Source organism: Tiliqua scincoides, chromosome 11, assembly GCF_035046505.1.
Source record: "Tiliqua scincoides isolate rTilSci1 chromosome 11, rTilSci1.hap2, whole genome shotgun sequence".
In the NCBI taxonomy this organism is placed as follows: Eukaryota; Metazoa; Chordata; class Lepidosauria; order Squamata; family Scincidae; genus Tiliqua; species Tiliqua scincoides.
The window spans coordinates 21721362-21748754 of NC_089831.1; the positions used below are offsets into that span (position 1 = coordinate 21721362).

Sequence of the window (27393 nt, forward strand, 5' to 3'; positions counted from 1 at the left end):
GTCTCATCTTTCAGTCCTTGTCTCTTCCTTCTGGTGGGCATCTCCACAGTTGGGTGATATTGCACAGAAAAGGACCTTCAAGCAACAGCTGCCAAGAAGAGGCAGCTCAGGCACTCTCCAGAATGGAGAAATGAGGTGTCAGGAGTGCACTCTCAATAATACATATTCCTGTCCCACCAGCCTGTGTGTAGGAGGAGAAAAAAGAAGGGGGGGAAGTAGAGTTAAACATATGTCAAGCATCAAAGTGCTGAGCTGGCCTAAGGGCTAACCTGCCCCCTCCCAGGTCAGGTGTCCCATGGGGATGTGACTGAGAAGAGATAAAGGAGCATTTCACTTTTTCCTCTCTCAGCTGTGCACACGTGCTGAGGCTGCCTCTTCTGCCTCTTCTGCATGTGTTTGGCTTCCAAGGCTTCCAAAATGGCACAGGGCCCAGCCTCTTTTCTACCCAGTTGTTTTGATTCAGGGAGGACCAGCAGTAATGAATTGAGGGTGCCCAAGCATGCGATATTGGGAGTGGTTACTCTGAAGCCTGGCCCCCTTCACCTATATGTGACATAGTCTCAGGGCAGCTAGAGCATAGGGTCTGAAGGAGACGTGGAAAAGGCTGGTTTTCCTAAACTTCAACTAACCAACCGCCTTTTGCCTAGATTCTTTCCAAGCCTTTGCATCGCTTGATTAAAAACTGTATGTAGTAGCGTAGCTGAGGGCTTAACCAAATGATTTGTGTCATGGCAGGTAGAATTTCTGACCTGAGGGGACCTCTTCTGCCTTTCCTAGATCTTTGCAAGTGCTGCTTCTCCTAGCACCATGAAGAAAACAAAACCACCCCTGCTGAATAGAGCCTGTGTTGCATTTGACACAAGTTCATCCCTTAGAGTTTGAGAACCTGACCAAAACGCCCTCTCAGACAGGTGTCTCCATGTGGGCATGTGACTCCCCATTCCTTTATATGCATTAATTGCTCCTGGAACTTTTTAAAAAAGGGGGTTGATGGAAATCCAAGGGAGTTTGAGCCTCAGCTTGCAAACATCATTATCTTAACAGAGTTTGCAACAGCATAGCACTTGGAAGGTCAGACTATCTAGCTTTAAATAGCTACTTAAAATAATGAGTACTCATTTAAAACTGTCTGTGTTGCAAACATAATGGGAGATTGAACTGGATAGTATGGAAATTCTAATTGTGTATAAGGCACAGTGTTACTTACTTCCTGGATATCTCCTGATGAGCAGCTTGCGGATTTCATCATAGACCCATATGAAGATGGCGAAAGGTACCGCAGTAAACCAGTATTGAACCCTGGGAAAGGGAGTAATAGGCATGAGCTCTAGTTCTGAAGGTGTAACTGTGTATTTGGCTGCATTCTTGAGACACTTGGCACAGCAACCTGTGTTCTGGTGTGGCTCAACCATTCTGGATCTAGTTCACATTCAATCCTTACACCAGAATGGATTTCCTCTGCACAGCCGTTGAGAAATTTAAATGCTTTTGCTTACAGATGGTGTGGCATGATAAGCAAAAAAAAAATTTTAATGTTGCCTAAACCATGCAGTGCAGGGACTGTAGAGCGAAGTAGCATGGACTGGGGACTCTCTTTGTGTGACTTAATAAGACACTAAAAGTGAAGATATTTATACAAAAGATTATGGTTTTGTTTTTGAAACATTCATGTGAAAACTTTTAAACTTGCTTGCTTTTGGCATTTTCTCCATAAGAGTTGGGTTTGGGATAGAATTTCAGTATACTGAAGGGTCTTTTTTCATTGCTCACTGGGTATCTCCTAAGTCTCTTGAACTCCCTCCTTAGGATTCCAATGGCTGGCATTTGTAACAACTATGCATGTGATTTTTATGATCGACATCTTGCAGGAAAGAAGCTGAACTCACCGGAGCGGTGTGAAGTGCAAGATATAGTCATGTCCGAAGCCGTAGCAGAGGATCAAAGCAATGGAGAACTGGGAGAACATGCCCACAAAGATGGCTTTGTTCCTGTGAGGAGAAACAGTAGAATAAGTGGTGATGTGATCTATAGAATGCATGTAGGACAGTGTTTCCCAGTGGTAAGGGTACCCACCAGTGGTACTTGAGGTGGTGTCTGGGGGAACCATGGGTCTCCTGGCCACTGTTGCCCAACAGTGAGACCAGGAGCATGATGCAACAAACCGTGGTAGGAGTCTCAGCTTGGCAGGTAGAGCTCCAAAGCATGCTTTTCTGCGCTCAAGAATGCCTCCTGTCCACCATGAGCTTCTAACTGGTGTGTTACATCTGGCCTCCCAACCCAGAAGTAACTGGCAATGATGACATCACCAGTTGCTTCCAGTGGTACTTGGAATAGGTGGGGCTAAGAATAGGCCCTCAGTTTGGCTCTACTTGTCGTAAGAGGTGACTAAACAGCCACAGGTAGATGGGACTCGTCAGCCTGGGAAGGCAGCTCATCTGAGAGAAGGAAAACTCTGATCCCAAACCTCCACTGCCTTGTGACTACATCCAGTTATGGAAAAGGCTTCAGGAGTCAACCTCGAGGCAAAATCCGGAGCCGGAGTCCCTGAGGCGGTTCATGGCTGAACACAGTCACGTTCTGGCAACTCCTGCGACGCCACTGGAACCAACCATACTGGCTTCTGCCTTTCCATTGGACCATTCTAGCAACGGGGAGAGGGGGGATTTGCTGCATGGGTAACAGTCTACCCTCCATATCTACGTTACCCAGGCTTCGCGCACTGGAGAGGACACTCTGTTCCAGAACCACCAATCAGAGCGTGACACCATAGTCTTCCAAGACTGAAGGATGCCAACAAATGGCAGAGGACAAATGTGGAGAAACACTGATGTAGGAGAAGTTCATTAATATGAACAGAAGATTTTCACCTTTTGTCCTTGTATATGAATACAGAACGTACCATACACATGTGCAAAGCATAACAGGAAATGTGCATGCATGAATTTTGTATTCTGGTATGGCTGCAGAAAGTAAGAATTTTATGCTAAGAATGGTTTCGTGTGTGTGTGTGTGTGTGTGTGTGTGTGTGTGTGTTAAGAGGTTGGCTTCTGTAATCACCCTTGATCACCTTGTGCTCCTGGATCCACTGTGCATCAGTGCCTGTCTTGCATTTCATCAGTGACTGAGGATATGTTTTGTTGGCACCCCAGTTGGACCAGAAAATAAAGAAGCCATAGACTCCTACCTGAAAAGCCCTTGTTGGAAAATGGAGTTACGCCGTGTCTTCCTGATGATCAAGTCTGCTACCTGCTCAATTGTGATGCTGACAAAAAAGGCAGTGGAGCCGTGATACTGCAACAATCTCCGCTGTGCAAAAGTCTGCAACAGAAAGTAAAGGTTCTGTGTTACATGGCTAACTAAAACAGGCTTGCGTATCTTGTGACACACCCAGCTGAACACAACTTTCACAGCATGGAAAGTCCCCTGCCAGTTCCCACTTGAGGCACGTAGCAATGCTGGTTACTGCCCTTCTATCCTCCACCAGAAATGCACTGGTTTTACTGAGTGAGGCTTCACAGTGTCCCAGGTTGCCTCTTGGGCACTTCCCAAGGGGGGGGGGGAGAGGAAACAGTAGCCACTCCTATCTGTCACCTCCACAGAACGGGGGCAAGTGCTGTAGACAGTGAGGTTACTGCTGAGAGGTCTTCAGTGCCAGTGCATTTTCTCCTGTCACCTCAGCCGGGGAGAACTCTGGGGTAAACTGTCTTTTTTAGTGCATCAGGACAGGTGTGCATCAGCAGGCATCAGAGAGCTGTGGAGGATGTATTCATGGAATGACCCGAGGGCTGGGCAACATCCCGGTTTTTGCAGCGGGAGGCAGGCAGGCAGCAAAACCAGAAGGTGTCTTAACATGCGAATGGGCAGAGTTTGGCTGAGTGGGTCACATTGCTTTGAAGGAGATGAAGTTGTGGCATAGGCATCATTGCAAAGGGAAAGGACTGTTCCTGGAAGGGTTCTGAGGTTACTCATGTGTTTAAATGAGGAGTTGGCTGCATTTCCTCTAGTAATAGCAGAAAGATCAGAAAGCTGAGCTGTTGTTTGTTCTGCATGGTGGCTGTGGGCTGAAACAGCGCATTAGGCCTCTGCATTTGCCTGTTTCATGGAGCCCCAGGTTGGTAGCAGATCTAGCAAAGGTCTTGAATTATAAGTATGTGGTTACTCTGTGTCTTCTCTATGGAGAACTCGTGCAAGGAAAGCGCCCTACAGGTAGACCACAGCTGCGATACAAGGACATCTGCAAGAGGGATCTGAAGGCCTTAGGAGTGGACCTTAACAAGTAGGAAACCCTGGCCTCTGAGCGGCCCGCTTGGAGGCAAGCTGTGCAGCATGGCCTCTTCCAGTTTGAAGGGACACTTGGCCAACAGTCTGAGGCTAAGAGGCAAAGAAGGAAGGCCCATAGCCAGGGAGACAGACCAGGGACAGACTGCACTTGCTCCCAGTGTGGAAGGGATTGTCACTCCCAAATCGGCCTTTTCAGCCACACTAGATGCTGTTCCAGAACCACCATTCAGAGCGCGATACCAGAGTCTTTCGAGACTGAAGGTTGCCAAAACAAACTCTGTGATTACTCTGTGTGCAGAGTTGAATCTGTCACACTATTAGCCTGTCCCAACCATGCCCATAAGGCATGACCAGAAGGACATGTTGTCTGGCAGTATGCACAGAATGTTCCCCAAAGCAGTAGAGCACTGTACACAGAGTGACTGTTTATCTTGGTTGTTGGAAGAGGAGGATTTCTGTTAAACATCCTACCAGTCTGGGATTTTTATCATAATACATTCTAGACTTGGGAAATCTTTTTTTTGGCTAAGATCCTCTGCAGCATAGAATTGTATGTAGAATTGAGGGTAGAGATGTTATCGAGTGTGATCTTTCTGCAGATTATGATGAATTTTGTATTACTAATATGCACAAATTGGTGGCCTGATCCTGTGTGCTGGCAAAAGAGGGAACAAGCATGTAGGAATGGGCACAGGGTTGATTATGAGCTAGCCCAGTATCCCAGCAAAGAGCACTGGATGCCACCTGCTGAGCAAGGCTCTCGTGCTAGCAGAGCAATATGTGCTGATGCTCTCGGTCAGAAGTGTACAGTGGCATAGCGGTGGTATGCAAAGCCCTCGTAGGAGCATGGAGGTGAACCGCTTTAGGATATCCTGTCAGCCATGGAATTGTGGAAGCAGAACTACGAATGTATGATATGTGGTACTGAAGTAACCAGCCGTATCCCATTGGCATAATATAGTCTCGTTATCAGGTGTGCTCCCTGGGGCATTTGGTGGGCCGCTGTGAGATACAGGAAGCTGGACTAGATGGGCCCATGGCCTGATCCAGCGGAGCTGTTCTTATGTTCTTAACTACAATTCCCAGGAAGCCTTGCAAGTCTCTTGTTACCTGGTGTGCTCCCTGGGGCATTGGGTGGGCCGCTGTGAGATACAGGAAGCTGGACTAGATGGGCCTATGGCCTGACCCAGTGGGGCTCTTCTTATGTTCTTAACTACAATTCCCAGGAAGCCTTGCAGGTCTCTTGTTATCTGGGGTGCTCCCCGGGGCATTTGGTGGGCCGCTGTGAGATACAGGAAGCTGGACTAGATGGGCCTATGGCCTGATCCAGTGGGCTGTTCTTATGTTCTTAACTACAATTCCCAGGAAGCCTTGCAGGTCTCTTGTTAACTGGTGTGCTCCCTGGGGCATTTGGTGGGCCGCTGTGAGGTACAGGAAGCTGGACTAGATGGGCCTATGGCCTGATCCAGCGAGTATGTTCTTATGAGGGGTGGCGGGAGGGTAGAATAGGGGCAGGGAGGGGGCAGAATGGGCAGGCAGAGGGTGCAGAGGGGTGGGGGGTGGACTGTGTCCTAGGAGGGGGTGAATTGCTGGCGCCAGCACCACTGATATCCTAACCCCCTTTCTGGGCCAAATCCATAATAGCAGAAGTGATGAATCTCATAGTCTCTGAGAGGAATTTTATCAGGGGGTACAAAGAGGGAGGGAGGGGAGATGCCAAACAAGGCAGGGAGCAGAGCAGAGCAGCTAGAAAAGTCTCCAGAGTTCAGGTCTACCTGCCTGGTAGGGGAGGCTATGTTAGGTCCAAGGGAGGGCACCAGGATGCAGGTCTCTTGTTATCTGGTGTGCTCCCTGGGGCATTTGGTTGGCCGCTGTGAGATACAGGAAGCTGGACTAGATGGGCTTATGGCCTGATCCAGTAGGGCTGTTCTTATGTTCTTAGTGGCCTCATGGACTTGCCCCATGTATAGCTGTAGCTATATTGGTAGAGGCCACTGAGAACCAGCAACCTGAATTTGGCTCAATTCAGCAATCCTTGGGTCTGAAAAAGGGGTGCTCCATAGCCGCGCCTATGCATGAATAGATTCGTACATGGCAATACATGAACTAAAACAATGGCATAAACTAGCAATGAATTGGTTAAATCACATCTCTCCTATGGGGAGGTGTTATTTCTTCTATTCTAGTAGCAATTAGTGATGTTACTGAAGAAAAGTCTAAGGTACCGTACCCATTCTTGTCCGTAACTGTCCACCAAGTCGTCATTGAATTCATCTTCCCAGCGAACTCTGATGTTGAGCAGAGTGTAAGGTAGCCAGCCCTGCTGGGCATAAACTGTGAAGTAGGTCAGAAAGGCCCCAATGGTCTGAATAATGCCTGAAAAAGAGAATAAAGAAAATCCTGAGATGTTTTTTTTTACAGAGGAGAGAGGAAGCTGAGAAAGCAAAAGGCTGAATGCATGTTTCATGAGTTTTCCTGGGGTCCCTGCATCCCCACTGATCAAGCATTGGGCTTGTCCGCTGAAGACCTGGGGTGATTCAGATCTCGGCCATAAATGGATCTTAAAACATTACCCATTCAACCAACATACCGATTTGCAAGTAGGAGTACACTGCAAGCTCTTCGTTGACCAGCCTGTCCCTCTTCTTGTGTCGTGGCTTCCTTTTCATGATGTCACTTTCGGCTTTTTCATAGGCAAGTGCAACTGAAGGGATCTGTAGCAGAAGTGAACAAAATGTCCGATGAACAAACATGCTGCATGATTCTAGCCTTCATCTGTTGTTGATTTCTTCATTTACTGCATCCAATTGCCAGAAAAAGAAATCAATGTCTAGCCTAACAATTCAAGAGGTAATTTTTTTTAAAGGAATTCTTTAATTACATTTATGCTACTCCTGAATACTTGTTCAGAAAGGTTTTGTGCACCATCACAAGCAGCAAGAAGGCTAGCAAGTAACTGATGATTGATCCACTTGACTTATAAAAATACACACAAAGCTAGAATGTGTTGGCTTGAAATTTATAATGGGAAGGCTCCATTCTCTAGGAGGTAAGAACTCACAATGTCTGTGCCCAGGTCAATAAAAAGGATTGTGATGGTGCCAATGGGCAAAGGAATGCTGGTGATGATGTAGATCAGGAAAGGACATAGCTCAGCAATGTTTTTGGTCAAAGTGTAGGCAATTGTCTTCTTCAAGTTGTCGAAGATCAAGCGACCTGTAGAACAGAGACGGGTAATTGTTAAATGGCCTGGAAGGGATGAATGGTGTTCCCAGTAGTCTGAAATGTTTTCTTTCTCAGATATGCAAATTATCTCAATTTCCCAATGTTGTAGAATTGTGAATATTTTTGTCTGGGGCCTCACTTCCCGAACTCACCTCCATCATAGCACCCTCCGCACTGCAGATGCAACATTCGAAACCCAGACGTAAGTGGTAATGACACTTGAGACAACGGTGTCATCACCAGTTACTTCCAGGTTGGAGACCACAGAGCAACCCTGAAGATGTCAGTGAGAGGCTCAGGGTGGGTGCGTGGGTAGGTAGGCAGTAAAACCCTTCCAACAGTGAAAACCTCATGCATGGAGCCTGTTTACTGAGCAGAGCCTTTGCAGCAGAAGTCTCAAGTAAGATGAGATTTTCATTTCTTTTATCATGATATCAGTTCCAGAAAATGAGGACTTGTTTAAATTTGATTTTTTTTTTCTGTAAACCACTTTGTGAATTTTGTTGAAAAGCATAATATAAATACTGTTAATAAATAAGCATTTGCAGCAGGGTATCTTTCCCTTTCAAAGGAATTATGATAATTGAAGTTAAGATAGGCCTCAAATGTGGACAGCATGAGGTGCCATCTGCATGGCTGGTCCCTTCCAGATCTTGCCTTAACTTTGGGGGAGTGACTGGCAAGACTACAGAAATACGATGAAAAGTAAAACCCTGCAGCAGCTGCTCAGAGTTCTGAAAAAGTCTGTGCCTGCAGGGCAATGTTACTTATTAAGCAGCAGAACATAAAATATGTCAAAAAATTAGGGCAGGTGCAGAGCATGCAGAATTCAAAGGAGGTGTGTAGGGATCAAATGCTATAAGAAGTTGCATGTGCAAAGTTTGGTGTGACACTGCATTGCCTTTGTGCCATTTTCTTCAAACGTGGAAAACTGTGTTGTACGGGACACACAGAGCCCTGCACGTAAGTTGCTTACACTTAAGCCTGAGAGAAATGGCCTCTTCTTACCTTCCTCTACTCCAGTGACAATGGAAGCAAAATTGTCGTCCAGCAAGATCATGTCAGCTGCATTCTTAGCAGCATCTGAACCTGCAATGCCCATAGCGATTCCTATGTCGGCTTTCTTCAGAGCTGGGGAGTCATTTACACCATCCCCTGTCACAGCAACTACAGCATCCTGGAGGAAGAAGAGTGCAGGGGTATTAGTAAAACAAAAACCCCAAAACGCTATGCCCAGAACACTCCTTTTGCTTGAGTTGTGTTGTGTTGAGCTTCCTAAAAACAGTTTGTGTGCAGTCCTAACCAACTTTCCAGCACTGGCATAGCTGTGCCCCTAGGGCTTCACCCTGCAGTTGGAGGGCAGTCATAGAGGTCTCCTCAAAGTAGGGCAATGTTCAATCCCTTAACTCAGAGTTGCATTCCCCTTATGTCAGTGCTGGAAAGTTGGTTAGGATTGCGGCCTTCAGCATCTGTATGTCGTTATCCTGATAAATGTTCCAGTTTCAAGGGAAGATTTTTCCCTTGAACTTTTTAATGATAGCCTGAAATTCTTCCAGTGAAATCTGTTTCTTGGAACATGGATTGGGTTTAGGCAGGCAGTGAAAAAATGCCGTTTGGCCCAATCCGTATCTGTTGAGTGAGTTTCATGTACCTGAGCGTCTTTGTTAGGGAAGATCACAGTGCCTTGCGGAAAAGGGATTTAGGGTACCATGAGCTGAATTAAGCAGGAAGAGGGAAAATCTGATTAAGGCAAATGCTCGATATCTTGTCCCTGGGTGACTTAGTGTATTGAGACAAGTTATAAATAATATTGTGCCAAACAGCTTATAAGATCTAATTGCTAAATATAGCATGTATGCACAGTACAGGTTTTTTTTTTCCCTACTCTTTATGCTTTAGAGAGCTAATTATTGCTCAGGATCTGGGAATCAGAGTGGTTAAAATAGAACAAAACATTTTTGAGCCTTTTCCAAAGAAGGCAAAGCCCCACGGAAAGATTCTTGTTTCCATACAGAATTATAGTTGGAGATTTGATAAGACCCATTGAGCAAATGGAGATGGATAAAATTATTCTTCCTTTTTGCCTGTATCAGTTTTCTTGTAATAAATGTTTTCCACTGGAGATGGTTCTTGGGAAAGACCATCAAGGTGCAGCCTACTGGCATCAGATGCACAGTTTTCTGTTCTCACCCATCACTCACCTGTCTCTGGCAGCCTTCCACTATGATCAGTTTTTGCTGGGGTGACGTGCGAGCAAAGACTATTTCTGAGTGGTTGATCAGAATATCATCCAGCTGTTCTGAAGTCATATCCTTCAGCTCCATTCCATTAACGACAGCAGCGTTGGCATCTCTGCAAGAGGCACAGGTTGTCGCAATTAAAGCCTATAGCGTCGAGTTTGAACATTGGGCGCAAATATGTGTTTCTATCATACCAACGGTGCAACCCTATACATGTTTACTCATGAAGCAGATCCTACAGTGAAGCTTATTCCCCAGGAAGCATGTATAGGATTGCAGCCGTTCACTGGGGAGCATGGAAAGTTTGTTTATTCAAGCCATAGCTCATGCAAGATACTGTTGAAGCGCGAGATGAAGGCCTTGGCATAGCATAGCAGGGAAACCTCAGTGCTTGTATTCCAAAGGATGGGGAATAATTCAGTCTGAGATGTTTTTTCTAGTGCAACAAAATGGGAGAACCAATCCATTTTTGACGTCCAAGTTTTTCTGATTATGACATTTTAAATAAATTGCTTTAATGGCCATTGTGCTCACAGACTAGGTGTAATGAGCACATTGCCACAGGCGGGCAAGTCAGAGCTGAGTGAAAGTGGAAACAAGCCACATGAAAGGGTTTCGGCGTGAACAGTGATAGATCAGCAGTGAAGATGGAGGAGTTTTATTTCTTACCGTTTGTTCACTTGCTCAACGGGAATGTTGAGGCGCTTTGCAATGTCTTCTACTGTCTCACTGGTGGCTGAAATGATGCCTACGCTTCTAGCAATGGCCTTGGCTGTAATGGGATGATCACCAGTGACCATGATTACCTAAAGAAAGGCCAGGTATTCAGATGGAAACTAAAATTAACAGATCGACAGGAGGAATGAATGTGTCAAAAAAAAAAAAAAAACCCACAAGAACCCCATGGTTACAAGTCACTTTTTAGAAAGCCTACCTTAATCCCTGCGCTCCGACACTTCATGACGGCGTCTGGCACAGTGGATCGGGGAGGATCAATCATTGACATCAACCCCACAAAGCAAAGATTGGAAGTAGGGAAGTTCATGGAATCGGTGTCAAATGGATAGGTGTCTGGAAATTCTTCTTCCGGCAGGTACAAGTGACAGAAGCCTAGGGTTGTAAAGCACAGAGTAATTGAAAAAAGGGAGTGTGGAGGAAAGGCTAAGAAGACCAATATCTCTTTTTCTTGCTCAAACATTGCACTGAATTATTTTCATTTTCACTCTTTCTCTGAACAGAATGCTCACTGTCAAATAATCAAAACCCAACCATGACCAGAGTTTAGTTGATAAAACCTTAGAAAAAGGTTAAACTCAGGGGGTGCATCGTCCAGCCAGGCAAGAACTGGGATTGTTACATTTGCTCAGCCACAAAGCTTCCTGTCTCCGTCACTATCTCTCTGCCTAACCTGCCTTCCCAGGGTTGCAGTGAGGACAAGAAGAGGGAAGTAACTATTTGCACCACCCTGAGCTCCTTGGAGGAAGGGCAATAGAAGAATGCAAAAAAATAAACGTGAATATTGTATGAATTATACCCCGCCTTTCCAGTTAAAAACTTCACGAGGCAGCTTACAGTAAATCGAGCAAAATATGAGCACATCACTGCAGTTCCTTCATGCATGTTCCTTTTAAACACTCAAGCTCACCGAGGACTCTCTCTCCCATGCCCCCCAGGTGCATATATGCTGTTTGGAACGCCTCCGCTTTCTCCTGGTCTAGCGGTTCTTCTTTTCCATTAATCATCATAGTGCTGCACCTCTCCAGAATTCGTTCAGGAGCCCCTTTCATCACCAGCAGGAACCGTTTGTCGGAGGGGTCATCGGTCTCGTGGATCGAAAGCTGAAGGCACAAGCATGAAGATGCAGTAGTTAACACGCATTGCCCTATGGAGTTTCAGAATCATTTTAAACTTGGCTCTTACAAAAGAAGAGGAAAAGAACATGGGCGATGTTGAGCCTGGGTGGCCATCAGATTGCAAGGCTAGTCTATGGCAGCCTTCCTATGAGATATATGTGTGTATATGCCCCTTAGTTCATTGGGTTTGAGTCTACTGTTCTTTCTGCAGACTATAGGTGGAAATCTTAGAGATTGTAAAGACTAAAGATTACAAAAAAAGGCAACTTTCCCAGAAGAATTGGAGGGATGAACAGGGTTTTTTTTTTTTTTTTTTGCTTCTGTCACTGTTGTTCGTGCTTTTGCATCTTCTTTTCTAGAACATTCTGAATTGTGTGAAATTAATCATGCATTTCTATGTAACTGAGTGTCGTGACGGTGTTTTTTATTGTTGTTGTTTTTTAAACCCTCCAAACACAGATTTTGTTTCCTGGATTCTACAAACTATTTTTGCCAGTTATTTTTCAGCCAGTACCCATCTGCAAGTGGAATCTGAAGGCCTTAGGAGTGCACCTCAAGAGGTGGGTATCTTCGGTCTCTGCGCGGCCCGCTTGGAGGCAGGCTGTGCAGCATGGCCTTTCCCAGTTTGAAGAGACACTTGGCCAACAGTCTGAGGCAAAGAGGCAAAGGAGGAAGGCCCATAGCCAGGGAGACAGACCAGGGACAGACTGCACTTGCTCCCGGTGTGGAAGGGATTGCCACTCCCGAATTGGCCTTTTCAGCCACACTAGACGCTGTTCCAGAACCACCTTTCAGAGCGCGATACCAGAGTCTTTCGAGACTGAAGGTTGCCAACACTAGAAGTACCCATAATCTTGCATTTTTTTAAATGTTGTAGTTCATCAGATACTGCGTTTTCCTTCAATTCCTCTATGCATCTCTTCTAAAAAAATAAAACTTACCTGAAACTTGTTAGTGGAGTTAAAGGGAATCTCTGCCACTTTCCTGTTTCGTTTTCGGATCTCCATTACATCTCCTAAGACCACTTCAGAGAACTTCAGCAGAGCTGTTTCTGAGGCGTCTCCTGCCACAATTTTCTGAGGACGTTTTTTTGAAAATTAGAGTTCAGTAACATTACATAGTGTCATCTAAGAAGCTAATGAACGCTATTTAAATCTCTCTGAATTATTTAAATCTACTTCCATTGTATTCTGCAGCATTGCGCCAACTGTTCTAGTGAAATGACTATCCATTTAATAAGTCCCTTAAGAAAATGCCTTAGGACTAAGTTGGTGGTTGAAAGATTTGAAACTATAATGAGTTCGACATTCACGTTGCTGATCTGATCTGGCTCAGTGGAAGAGTTTCTGCAAAAGGTCCCAGATTCAATCCCTGGCATCATGAGGCAAAGAAAAACTTCCGTCTGAAACCTTGAAACTGTAGATTGCCATCTTCCAGTTCTTAACATGCACTTTGTATGAACACTCTTACTTGATCCGTTTGATAGCCAGATTAGTAACTGTTCGGTGTTTTAAAGAGGGAGATGCTTGTACTATGTATGTTCTTGAAATTGCATGTAGAGAATGCAGTAAGGAGAAAAGTCCATGCATTTGCTGAAACCAAATTGTTTTTGGGAAGATATAGGGCTAGCTGCCTGACCAACAGTTCTGTTTACTTGGAAAGAAAGCTTTCAAGCTTATTTTTTGCTTGTACATTTAGATGCTATTAAGTTCCTTAATAGCTATTAAGCGGCTGCAGCACCCAGTTTACTGTCATCCTGGGAAAGTCCAAGGAAGTGCTAAATGGCTTTAAATGAAAGTACTGAACAAAAATCACTATTTAAGTCATCCATCAGATAATCTTACAACTTCTTAAGAAAGAAGCTAACGTCGGTTACCTTCATGATGGGTATGTTTTCCTGTCCTGGTCGAAATTCTGCCCGATTGCAAAGGGCAACGATCTTGGACAAAGCGATCCAGCTGCCTGATGTTTGATCAAAAGTCTGAGCTGAAAAGATGAAAATGGGAAATGTCTTAGCGTTTTAGAAAACGGCTAGCTTAAATCCTCAAACTGTGAATATCATTTATCTTCCCAATTGTCAGCCTTTTAAAAAACAAAAACAAAACTTACTTGTTTGATCTTCACTGGTGTCAGCGGCATAGATTTCCTGGTCAAACCAAAGATGGGCCACAGTCATTCTGTTCTGTGTCAGGGTTCCGGTCTTGTCGGAACAGATGATGGAGGTGGAGCCAAGGGTCTCCACCGCTTCCAAGTTCTTTACCAGGCAGTTCTTCTTGGCCATTCTCTTGGCAGTCAGGGACAGTGCTACCTACAAGCATAGAGATAGTTGCAGCCCGGATTAATCAGACGGTGGTGAACAAATGCAGGCAGGCATTTCTCATGAGAACCTGCTGCATGTCTCCTTCAGAGGTAGGGGAGGGAGCTGTGAAAGAGCCTTTTCAGTCATGCCTCCCATGCTTTAAAATTCCCCTTGCTTGGAGACTCAGGTGGGCCCCTCAGTAGTGTCCTTATTCCACTTGGTGGATTCTTTTTTTTCTTTAACCCAAGCATTTGGTTATATCACCCCCTTTTCTGTTGACAAAGATCTTCCTCTTTACTAGGAATTATTTCTCTTTTTTTGCCTTAATAGCTCTCAGTTCTCTTATTGCTTTTTTATAATATTTTGTGTTTTGAAGAAAATGTGAGCTGCTCTGAGTGCCTATTAGGAGGTGGAAAGGTGGCATATAAATGCTCATATAAATAAATACGTTTCACACGCAGTTCTGCACTGTCCCTGGAAGTTGTTGGGGGCCAGTGCATACTTACTGTAACTGTGGCTAACAGTCCCTCGGGCACGTTGGCCACAATGATGCCAATGAGGAAGATGATGGACCTCAGAACATGGTAGTGCATAGCAACAGCGATGATGAAGAAAATCACTCCTATGGTGATTGCGACTGCTGCCACAATGTGGACAAAGTGCTCTATTTCAATGGCAATGGGTGTCTTTTCATTCCCAACCCCAGAAGCCAGGGAAGCAATGCGTCCAATTATGGTGCGGTCACCTGTATTGATTACCATGCCGGTAGCAGTTCCTGTGGAGAAAAGATTGCTAATCAACAAAGAGTTTCCTCCTTTGGCTGTGTGGACAACACCACAATTTTTAGCTATTTTAATCCGGGTGTTCCTAAGAACATAAGAACAGCCCCACTGGATCAGGCCATAGGCCCATCTAGTCCAGCTTCATGTATCTCACAGCGGCCCACCAAATGCCCCAGGGAGCACACCAGATAACAAGAGACCTCATCCTGGTGCCCTCCCTTGCATTGGCATTCTGTCATAGCCCATTTCTAAAATCAGGAGGTTGCGCATACACATCATGGCTTGTACCCCGTAATGGATTTTTCCTCCAGAAACTTGTCCAATCCCCTTTTAAAGGCATCTAGGCCAGACGCCAGCACCACATCCTGTGGCAAGGAGTTCCACAGACCGACCATACGCTGAGTAAAGAAATATTTTCTTTTGTCTGTCCTAACCCGCCCAACACTCAATTTTAGTGGATGTCCCCTGGTTCTGGTGTTATATGAGAGTGTAAAGAGCATCTCCCTATCCACTCTGTCTATCCCCTGCATAATTTTGTACATCTCAATCATGTCCCCCCTCAGGCGTCTCTTTTCTAGGCTGAAGAGGCCCAAACGCCATAGCCTTTCCTTATAAGGAAGGTGCCCCAGCCCCGTAATAATCTTAGTTGCTCTCTTTTGCAACATAGTTGCAACTTAGTTGCTCACTTTCCTAAATCATGCATCCTGACACCTTAGGGTGCTATGGTCACTCCTCCTACCTGTTTCCCCAGGTGCCACCATCTTGGAGCTCACAAAATCTTGCAAGGTCCGAGATGGCTGCTCCCAAATGTCATGACTTTTGGGCACCGTCATCTTCAACCTCACATAATCTCTTGAGATTTGGGTGCAACCATCATGGATCTCTTGAGATTTTGTGTGATAGATGGTGGTGCCTGGCTGAGCCAGGAATAGGAGGCTGGGGGTGGTGTTGTTTTTGGAACCACTGTTGTAATCTTTCAGCTCTGCACATATTAGCATAATGGTTTGCTCAAAACACCGACTATATCAGCACTTGATGTAAAAAAAAACAAATTGTTTTTTCCCCAATGCAGTCCTACTTTCTAGTTGGAGCTCTAGTTGGTGTTGCAGTGATGTTGTATAGGAACAAAATGATCCACGAATATTTGAAATGGATGCATATTTGATGAGACAACACCACTGATGATTATTTTTGCATGTAAAGCTTTCCTAAAGCCCTCTGCACCCCTCTCACTATACAAATGTTTACCTTCCAGGCAGGTTGTTGAGTAGAAGGCAATGTTTTTGGTTTCCAGTGGGTTGTCATGGGTGAATTCACAGGAACGGGACTGTGGCTCTGACTCCCCTGTGAGTGATGAATTGTCCACCTGTTGATCAAAGACAAATGGACACATGTGATCTGGTGAGACTTCATCATGTTTACTCACCATTGATGACCCTGAAATAACTGTGGGACAGGTAGGAGGAGAATCAACTGAGTCATGAAGAACAAGGGCATCTATATCATATACAATTGTCGTCATACCACTTGGCGGAACACAACTGGGACAAATATCTTTTGACCCTTCAAGACTGGAGATTATTGAACAGCTTGCTTGGAGTAGTTGCCACAGATATCTTTGTGGGCAGCAAACTGGTTAAGTTTTGCTATCTTTGTTCATGGCAAGGACGTTCCCAGAAAACACGCTGTATCTTTTCCAAAACATTTTTTTTTCCATGATGACAAATATTCATTTATTCGAGCTTCAGTGGACAACATAGTCTTGAATTGGTTGACATAAGATGCTAGCCATACACTATTACTAAGTCAAATTTCTAAGGTATGCATTTTCTGCAAAATAATAAATTACTGAAGCATAAAACATACTTTTGATTATCTAGACCAGGGGTCTCCAAACCTTTTGTCCAGAGGACCGCATGAAATATCTGGTGCAGTGCTGAGGGCCGGAAAAAGATTTAAATACAAAATTTAAATAGAGATGGAACTTAGATGAATGAATAAATGAATGAGTGGGCTCATTCACTCATCCTCTCTGACCCTCAGAACACCCTCCAGATGCAATCAGAGCGCAGCTCTGGTCATGTTCAGTCAAGTAGACCAGAGGCTTTCAAAGGACAAGAGGTTGGCCGCGGGCCGGATAGAGGCTCGTTGTGGGTCGCATCTGGCCCCAGGGCCGGGGTTTGGAGACCCCTGTTCTAGACACTTTTTAAACTCTTGTTTTGGCTAACTAATCACATAAACAAGTGCAAAGTTGAGGTAAATGCAAGTGATGTAATCTCAAGAAAGGGATTGTCCAAACAACCCAAAGTGCTTTAAATTATCACATTTTCTCTTGGGAAGATTATTTCTATAAAAGTGCAAAAGGACTTGTGTCTTGAGTTGTCCCTTCTTTGAACTTATGGTCACCATTCCATATCCTTGCTCTGCAAAATAACACCTAATTCTGCTGAATCTTCACTGTTCCCCTCTTGGCTTTTTACCTTGCAACCCTGACTGGTGAGTATTCGTATGTCCGCTGGTATTCTGTCTCCACCTTTGATTTCCACAATGTCGCCCACAACTAGCTGGTCTGCTGGCATTTCTCTTTTCTCTGCATCTCTGATGACAAGAGCTTGCTAATGAGGGGAAAAAAATGCAAAATAAAAAGTCTGGTATAAAAAGTCAAAATAAAAACCATTGGTATGATTATTATACAGGAGACAAAATGCTCTTCTGTGCATTATCCATCCAGAGTTATATAACAGTTTCTGCAAACTGGCATGTTTATTAGCACAGTGGTGCCTCGTATTGCTACCCACTAGCTACGTTGTTTTGGGAGCTTGGCAAGATGGAGTCATGCTATTGCAGTAATATTGAGTTAAACTCATTTCCCCAATTTGCCCAAAGTGACCGCCTCTGGTGGTTGGCAACCTTCAGTCTCGAAAGACTATGGTATAAGCCTACAGCACCTGGTATTCCCAGGCGGTCTCCCATCCAAGTACTAACCAGGCCTGACCCTGCTTAGCTTCCGAGATCATGGTATAAGCCTACAGCACCCGGTATTCCCAGGCGGTCTCCCATCCAAGTACTAACCAGGCCTGACCCTGCTTAGCTTCCGAGATCATGGTATAAGCCTACAGCACCCAGTATTCCCAGGCGGTCTCCCATCCACGTACTAACCAGGCCTGACCCTGCTTAGCTTCCAAGATCAGACAAGATCAGGAGATAGTGTTCAGTATAGGTAGCTGGTTGGCAACCTTCAGTCTCGAAAGACTATGGTAGAAGCCTACAGCACCTGGTATTCCCAGGTGGTCTCCCATCCAAGTACTAACCAGGCCTGACCCTGCTTAGCTTCCGAGATCATGGTATAAGCCTACAGCACCCGGTATTCCCAGGCGGTCTCCCATCCAAGTACTAACCAGGCCTGACCCTGCTTAGCTTCCGAGATCATGGTATAAGCCTACAGCACCCGGTATTCCCAGGCGGTCTCCCATCCAAGTACTAACCAGGCCTGACCCTGCTTAGCTTCCGAGATCAGACAAGATCGGGCATGTGCAGGGTATCTTAAAATGCCCCCTGATTTTTAACCATATCAGAGCATGGCTGAATACTCACCTGTGGAATCATTTTGCTGAAACTGGCCATTATATTGGTGCTCTTAGCTTCTTGGTAGTAAGCAAACATCCCAGTCAAGATTACAACCAGTGCAAGAACCACACCGAGATAGAGCTGAGTGGCAAACAAACAAAAAAAGTGACTCGAATTAGTGAAACACAAGAATGCTACAGTTATATCTGTTGTAAGATTATGTAACTGAGTCCCACCCTAACCAATTTTCCAGCACTGGCATAGTGGTGCCAATGGGACATGTGCTGCATCCTGCAGTTGGGTTTCACTCACAGAGCCCTCCTCAAAGTAAGGGAATGTTTGTTCCCTCACCTTGGAGCTGCATTGCCCTTATGTCAGTGCTGGAAAGTGGGTTAGGATTGCACCCCGAGTCAATAAACCACAAGAATGAGTTTGATGCACAAGAAAGATTGAGAGGTAGAGTTGTTCTCTGAACAAGAAATGCATGAGAACTGTAGGCAAGAGTGTAATATCTAATAATTATCCAAATGAAGGAAGCTATTTAAAATTAAACACACACACACGTGCTTGAGGAAAACTTGCAACTGAGGAAAGCTCAGCTGGTCTTCAGAATCTGATGTCATTTCTTTTAATGCTCACAAATATGCGATTTAGAAATAGTGCCACTATTACATAAACACCAGAGCACATGTAAAAATCTCAGGTATTCTGAGTTGCCATTGGATCAGGAAGAACAAAATATGCTGGTACTGATTTTTGTGTGCTTTTTTCATATATGGGCTGTAGGAGCACTTGTAGGAAACACGGAGCATGCTCTGAAAACATGGTGATGCTTACGTTGTCAAATGCGCCAGAGTCTTTCTCAATATACTGAATCCCAAAGGCGATCCAACAGAGGATGGCTCCAAACCACAAGAGGATGGAGAACCCCCCGACCATTTGCTTGAGGAATTTGATAATTTCGGGGGTAGATTTGGGTGGAGTGAGTGCGTTGAGACCATCTCGGGCCAGTATCTCTGCTGCTCTTGCACTTGTAAGACCCTATAGGAGACAAAAAAAATCGCTAGAATTAGAAATCCCTACGGCGCGTACTGCATGTTTAAAAACTGACTTTTGAGTTCCATGATATCTGAGGTGCTGATGTTCTTCCTCCCCATTTCTGCCAAACTTTTAGTTCTGATTCAAAATATTTGTGCTTGGACTCCAAGAGTTGGCCCTGGCATAAAACACCAAATCAGCTTATATTCAAACACCAGAATAATGCTCCCTCCAAGCATAATCGAAGAAGGCACATTGGTTTATCCCCCCCAAGAAATTTCCACTGCAGCATCCAACTTTTCCTATCCTTTGGGTCATAAGTATTGTGCAAGAGGCAACCCTTTGTGGTTCAAGGAAGGGGAAACAGCTATAACTGCTTCAAAACAACGGAGCTATTTTATCCAAATGGCACCACTGCTTCTCTTTCCAGTCTTGACTATCCCTCTCTAATCAAAACCTTTTCTTTCATTTCTGTAGATTCCAACTCATTCTGTGACAAGTGAATATAAAATTCTAATTAGCTTTCTGTCTTCAAGCACTGAGCTCAGGGTCTCAGAGGAGTGTCACTTGCAGTGCAATGTTTATAGCTGGCTACTGCTATCAGATATGTACTACGATACATGACACTTGCATAGGATTAATATGACCAGGGCCATAGAGATAATGGAAAGCTGATCCAAGCGGACTCACTGCTTGCTTCCTCTAGGTTGCAAGGAAGCAGGCATTAGCTTTCCTGGCCAGGTACTGCTCTGTTTTTCCACGTTAAGATGAGGATATTGCTTCCGCTGTGGCTGTTCACTTTTATTTGCAGTTGCTTTATAATATGATGGGCAGCCAAGTCCTAACTAGTGCTAGCGCAGCCTGCTAGTTAGGAGTCAGCTGGAGGTCTCGTCTGAGTAAGGGGATATTATTCCCCTTAACCCAAGTAACACTCCAGCCGGCCTATGGAGCTACTTGGATCTGCGTCAGCTATTTAGCTGGCAGAATTCCAAGTGGCCCTGTATAGGGCTGTCTGGCCTAGGAAGTGGGTTAGGATATAGCAGAGGAGGCATTCGCCAATCTCACCCCTTCCTGGGCCTGTCCCATCCCGAAATACTGCATCTTCACCTCTGGAATGCCTCTCCACCACCTGGCACAAAACTCACCTCCACCAGTGGTTAGCAGGGTGGAGGCAGCGCTGGCAGGGACGCACAGGCCACGCCACCAGCGCTGCTTACACAACAGGTGTCCATATGAGCCTTATGGCACATTTGTAACACCTTCCACTGGCTCAGAAGCCACTATGCTGGCAAACCCTGAAGACAGGATGTGCTGTTTGCTGCCCTTGTTTTTTTCTGTCTCTCTTCCATATCAACTTACTTTGCTGGTACTGGTGCCATATTTTTCTTCCAGTTCTTCAATGCTGTGTTTGTGATCATCCTAAAATGAAAAGAGAGAGATTAACAGTGTTTTCCTGTCTTGTTATCTGAAGAATAATATAACTTAATCTTGTATTGTCTTGTACTTTGTACCATAAAATAAGATACCACAAGCCCAGCTTGTTTAGTCCCAATCCTTTTTTATTTTTAACGCAACCTCATTTGTCACACGGATCAAAGGAAGGCTCTTAATGATGTCAGTTGTGACTTACCGTTGAGTAAGGATCATAGCAGAGTTGCTGTGCTTTGTGCGCATCCCATCCCATGTTCGGTTTTTATCATGTCCAAATAAAAAGCCTGGTGGACCAGGACTGAGAGAGACCCTTGCCTAAGGCCCAAAGCAGAGGTGACGTGGAAGATCGGTCGTCTTTCAGGGTTGAAGAATCTGTACATGTATTCTTTCCACAGTGGCGTGGATAAGCTATTTCGGTGTGTGCGTGTGCAATTTCTATCAGGGAAAATGGTGCAGGGGGAGAGGGTTAAGTACCCTCTCCCCTGCTTCCCTGATCAAATTAGGAGCTGACAGCACCAGCTCCCCAACGGCTGCTTTGTAGTAAAGAGAAATTTGTTGGGAGATCTGATCTCAGATCTCCCAGGTCACCTCTGCTGTGGCTCAGAGACCCTCAGGAGTTGCTGCCGGCTAGAGTACCCCAGTAATAGTTGCCAAGTCTCCAGCAGCCCAAACCCTGAGGCTCACAGGGAGCCTGGTGATGTCACAAGACAGGCCTAGTGATGTCACATGGTTGCCAACTCCTGGACTAAAATCTGATAAGGGGATATGCAGAGGAGAGGAGAGGAGATGGCCACTGTAACCCATCACTCTCTTCTCTTCACACTTCCTCCTAAATATGCAGAAGTGATGCAAGCTGAAGCAGGGCACTGACATATCTTGCAGTGTATCTGATGCAAGGCAGTGATGAATGGTAGTGTAGCAGCACACCGTACAGGACTTGGCATCAAGGGAAAGTATAATTTTCTCTGATAATTTTCCTCATAGTCAAAAGTGAAAGAGCCTTTCCAGCAGAAAGCCGGGTGGTTGCTTGACCTGCCACCACCACATCCCAGTTGATTGTTTTGTATACTTGCATTTCACACAATGGTGCCCCATGTCCTTCGTAGCCTCTCCTACTATCCAGATTTGCACAGATTTGCTGATTGGTAGGAAACTTCAGCAATGGCAGCTGCATGTCTCAATGCCACTTCAAACCCAGCCGTACCAGAGTAGATCTTCTCTAGGCTAAAACTAGTGCCCAGGGCTGGATGTTAGTGGCTGTTCAGTGAAATCAGGCTAATGATAATGTTAGCCTACCTAATTGAATTGTAATTAGTATTTATAAAACCCTTTGTAATCTGAAAAGTACTTCAAGAATATCACTGCTGTTGCTGTCCAAAATAATACCTTTACTGGTTATTGGATCATTGAAAGGTAAATCAATCATTTCAGGACTGAAAATGTGGCATGTAATCTGGCCTAAATATTTAATCGCTGAAGGGCACAATACTAACCGACTTTCCAGCACTGGCATAGCTGTGCCAGTGGGGCATGTGCTGCATCCTGCAGTTGGGGGGCAGTCACGGAGGTCTCCTCAAGGTATGGCAATGTTTGTTCCCTTACTTTGAAGTTGCATTACCCTTATATTGGTGCTGGAAAGTGGGTTAGGACTGCGCCTGAAACCAATCAATTTACCCATGTTCTGGAATGAACTAACAAGGACCCATCAGTAGCTTTGCAGTGAGCATAAGTGTTTCCCAAGATGCCTACCATTTCCAACTCTTTCTTCAGATCTTCAGTCTTCTTTCCTTTTTTCTTGTTCCCTTTCAAACCTTTGTACTTTTCATCATCTTCATCTACTTTTTCCATGTCTTTTGTTCCATGGACTTCCACCGAGTAAATATCTGATTTTTTCTGAAATATAAGTGAGTAAAGAAATCTAATAGTTAATTTGTCTCATTGTTCCTTTGACTCATTTATCTGTGACCTAGAGAAGCGTTTTTGGGGTGAGAAGGTGCAGAGAGAAGAGAAGATGTCCCTTTAACAGGCAAGTTTCTCCTAGTCCTCAAGGCTAGGACTGTTCCACTCCTGTTCAGTGGGTTTGTTCAACCTGGTGGTGCTCCACTGCTTCTGATTTAGCATGGGGAGTTTCTAAAATTAGTTTCTGACCTGAAGCATGCCCGGTTTGCTGCAGCTTTCATTTTGTTTTTGTCTGTCCTCCATCATTTTATTTTCCTCTGTTTTACCAATGCATACAAGCAATCACTGATGTACAGCATGTACAAGTCAGAGTATTGGATGAGCAGACAAGTATATGAATACATCGATCCCTTTGTTGTGTGTGTGAAGTCAGTGTATACTTTGGTAAGATGGGGTAGTGGTGAGAATGAAGGACGTTAAAGCAACTGCAAGCTGCACCCATTAAGAGGTCTCTACAAAGTCCAGAAATGAAAATGAAAGCATAGGGAATTCTTAAAGCATTGGTCCTGCCCTGTAAACAAGTCCAAGTAAATACGAAATCCCCAGATCCGGAAAGAAATAGGTAAGCAATTCTTCCTCAAATAATTCAGGTTCCTGTTGTCTATCTCTAGTTAGCTGTACAGTGATTCTCTCTCTCTCTCTCTCTCTCTCTCTCTCACACACACACACACACACACACACACACACACTCCTTACAGAACCCTGCAGAGCAAAAGCTAACACTGAAATAATCTGAATTTTCATAAAGGTCTGCCTTCTCTCATGCCACTGGCAGCTTAAAACCATACTAAGGATGAACTAATTCAACTCCCTCTTCATTCTGTGTTCTTATTTTTCCATGAATTGGCCCTGCCTTGGAGTTTAACTTGAGGAATTTCAAATATTAATTGCAGAAGTAGCACGCACTCAGTTTGCATCTTTACAGGTTAGCAAACATGTATGAGCAACACACATGCACATGGATTAACCCATTTCCACCCAGCCCACAGGTGTACACATTTGGTCCCTGTTGTGTATATGCAACATTGGGCAGAAATGACTTAAAACTCAACGGGGCATCTTGATGTGATCACATCAGGATTTAGTGTAGTGACTTAAACCAAAAAATTCCGGAAACAAAAATGGAATACCATGGCATTACTTGAACTGTGGGTCACGACCTGATGTGTGCAAGGTTGTGAACTGACACTCAATGTTCCGCCACAAAGCTGTTATGGGGGCCTCTGAAGGACACTTCTGGGTCAGGCCAGGCCCACATCCCACTCCATTGGCCTCTGCAGGCCAAAGAATGCCTTGCAGAAGCACCCGGAGGCTATTTCTGGCTTGTTGATGCAACTTCCAGTTTGCTTCTGCAAACCAGAATTCACTTCCGACTGTTTCTGCAAGGCATTTTGTGGCTTGTGAAGTGGCTTCTGGAGACTCCCAGACATGCTTTGAGTGGAACATTAAATGTTGGGGTCATGCCCTACCATGGACAAAGTGGGTAGTGGAAGGGAAATGTTTGGAAACCACTGAACGTAAGAACAGCCCCGCTGGATCAGGCCAAGGGCCCATCTAGTCCAGCTTCCTGTATCTCACGGTGGCCCACCAAATGCCCCAGGGAGCACACAAGACAACAAGAGACCTGCATCCTGGTGCACTGGAAAAGCATAGGGCTGACACATTTGTTCAGCTCTGCTCAGCAAATGAGAGAATTAGGAACTTCAACATCTGAGAAATTCAGAAAGGAAGAATGTTGTAAGCATCAATAAGTCTACTAAAATCCGCAAACTTATCCCACAACCCGTTGAAAATGCCAGTTTCAGAAATTATGTGCATACCCTATGGCAGTGGTTCCCACATATTTAGCACCGGGACCCACCGGGACAGAATGAGAATCTATCAGGATCCACTGGAAGTGACGTCATGACCGGAAAATTTTTAACTATCCTAGGCTGTAATCCTACCCACATTTACCCAGGAGTAAGTTTCCTTTACTATCATTGTTAAAAGAATATACATAGTTTGTTAAAAGTACAGGTCTGTAACATTTCCCCAAATGCAGTCACATACCATGGTAGCATCAAGTCTAATATATTAAAAATAAAATATTGAAATGAATGGGGACCCACCTGAAATTGTCTCGCGACCCACTAGTGGGTCCCGACCCACAGTTTGAGAAACACTGCCCTATGGAAATACTGCCCGTGTTTGTGTACATTCAAGGCATCGTTTTCCATTTCCTTCAAAATGATATATAAGACTTTGATATACTTTGTTTTGGTATTTTGATCCTGATGCGTTGGGTATGTTTGGCCATGCATCATGAGTGTGCATGCAGCTATTTTAAGAACATAAGAACAACCCCACTGGATCAGGCCATAGGCCCATCTAGTCCAGCTTTCTGTATCTCACAGCGGCCCACCAAAATTTTAAAATGATGGTGATACCAATTCCCATATAAACTCAGAATTCCTTAGGATGCCCTCTCATCCATTGCAGAGGAGAACATGACTGTGGCCAGCATTGTATGTAATTGCCACAGTTAGGTGTCTAGTGTAAGGTGAAACAGGAGAAAATAATATCCTTACCAGAGCTGTGGGCAATTATCTCTTTATCCATCTAGTGTGGCAATACCAAGTATCCACCCATGTTCTTCAGAGGTTTGTAGGTAAAAGTCACAGTGGTTCTTGTGGCCAACCTCTATATAAATGCCCTATCTGCCTAGGCTCTGAATGCTTGTTAACAGACTGGTCCTATTCCCTCTTTTTGAGGAGTCCTGGCTGAGCATATGTTAGAGATCCACACTTTCTCTCTTGTCTGCACAAGGTAAATGGGATGCTTCAGCAGCTGCCATCACTCATACTTGGAAGGTGCTCCACCCATTCTGCTTAATTTGGACGTACAGATAAGCTGTTGTTCTTTGTCTCCTAAGGTTCCTCTTTTGTGCAAGCCTGTCAGCTTTTATATGCATAGCTTTCCAGATCATAATTGATGTATGAATTGCATGGTGTTTGGTAGCACGGCAAGCAATTGGCTGACCCCATTCTTTGCCGAATTCCTTGAGGGTTATGGAATTGAGTTTGCAGGCCAAATCATTCTTGGTGATTGAGGGGTAGGTCATAGCTTGCTTACTGCCACAGAGCTTACTTCTGAACACACGTGCACAGCATGACTCAAGCACTTGTTTTGGTACTTTTCACAACAATAGTAAGTTATGAATTAAACCTGGGCAGGCTCATTCTAAACAAGGTGCCTTGTTACTGTGTTTTCCTGATTTGTTATATACAGGAAGACACAACAATTTTTACACAATGAAATGCAGGAATTCAGTGTAAATTGTGTTAGTAAAACAGATATTCCAAAATTCAGCTAAACATGCATTCATCTGTTCTCCTGTTGACCTGACCTTCCATCCTGTTTCTCCAATTTGAATTAATTCCCAGGTAATGTAAGTAATTTAATGTAGGTAATGTAGCCCTAATGCTCCTGTACAACCACTTGATTTATACCCTCACCTGTTTCTACTACTCATTGTAAATTACCAACTCTTTCTGTTTTATTTGTTAAACAAAGATTGGGCTGTATCCAAATAAAATCATTAATGGCTAAACACAATTAAAAATGGTAGGATGACTTAATTATGATTAACTGAAGTTCCAGTAATTTCAGCAGGCTTAAATCCTGACTTGAATTGCTTTAGATGCAGCTTTGAGCATTGAGAGCATCAGTCCTATGTGGTACATTTACAAGCATATTGTTAATGCCATTTAAATGCTGAATAGGACTAGATTATTAAGCTCTGCAAATCAATGGGCAAGCTGCCTCTTTACTATCAGCCATCCTTTCAGTCCATCTTTCTGTCTTCTCCTGGGAAGGTGTAACTGGAACCCAGATTTCATCAGCAACTACCAGGAGCTATAAAAGACTTTCCTCTCCCCACCCCCACAACACATAAACATACTCCTACTTATACTGAACTTTTATGTGGATTTTAAATGGCAAGCAGCTTTGGAAAACCCATCATGGCTAAAAATCCAGAGTATAAATAGAACAAATAAATCAAATTTGCATGTAGTGGGAAAATTTCCTCTATCAGTGGATTCTTGAAGATTAATGAATCCTACTCAATGACCCTAGTTTGTATTTTAGAAAAGGCAGTTGTCTGGTTCCATTCTTGGACTTGGAAACTCAGAATCAGTTTAGATTTATTTTATTTTTTTGCAGTTTTAATAATTTTTAGGAAAATCAAATTAATGGTATGTGTACCAGGATCTTGCCCATATTTACTCAGAAGTAAGACCCAGCGAGTTTAGTAGGACTTATTCCTAAGTTTGTATGTACAGGAATGCAACTTTTGCAAATTTTAATTTATTTTTTTTAAACACTCCTTTCCCTAGACTCAGTGAATGATCTGAGAGCAAGTGCTGTAGTGTTTTGAAAAATAAGCAGATGCAGATCACATCAACAAACTGTGAGCCACATCTATTAATTTATAAAGTTCCCCTCTTCTTCAGCCACAAAGATTAGAATTGTATGCAGAAGTGAAGAATAATTCCTTAACTGCATCTCCCTGGAAGTGACCATTCTGATCACGACATAGCCAAACCTCTTGTCCCTGAAATCATCTTATTTAACACCACTGTATTGGCAAAGTCAAGCACACCTCTATTTTGCTTTCAAAACTGACAATTCCAAAAATCTGAATCTTTAATCGCTCGTTGACTCACCTTCCCCAT

The 27393-nt window shown here is 44.2% G+C and overlaps 1 protein-coding gene and 1 pseudogene across 1 annotated transcript; both read right to left on the reverse strand.

Moving 5' to 3' along the window:
- Positions 1–152: 152 nt before the first annotated feature.
- Positions 153–27393, reverse strand: ATP12A (ATPase H+/K+ transporting non-gastric alpha2 subunit). Its single transcript, XM_066639262.1, has 23 exons — positions 27385–27393; positions 22466–22609; positions 20645–20704; positions 19085–19288; positions 18275–18388; positions 17161–17295; positions 15929–16046; positions 14405–14673; positions 13709–13907; positions 13476–13585; positions 12541–12675; positions 11392–11584; positions 10681–10856; positions 10416–10552; positions 9708–9858; positions 8515–8683; positions 7343–7497; positions 6872–6995; positions 6512–6657; positions 3185–3318; positions 1887–1988; positions 1208–1299; positions 153–181 (listed from the first exon to the last, which is right to left on the reverse strand). Exons 1-23 carry the CDS (start codon positions 27391–27393, stop codon positions 153–155), a joined length of 3105 nt encoding a protein of 1034 aa, XP_066495359.1.
- LOC136662900 (5S ribosomal RNA) lies at positions 18117–18240 on the reverse strand (annotated as a pseudogene).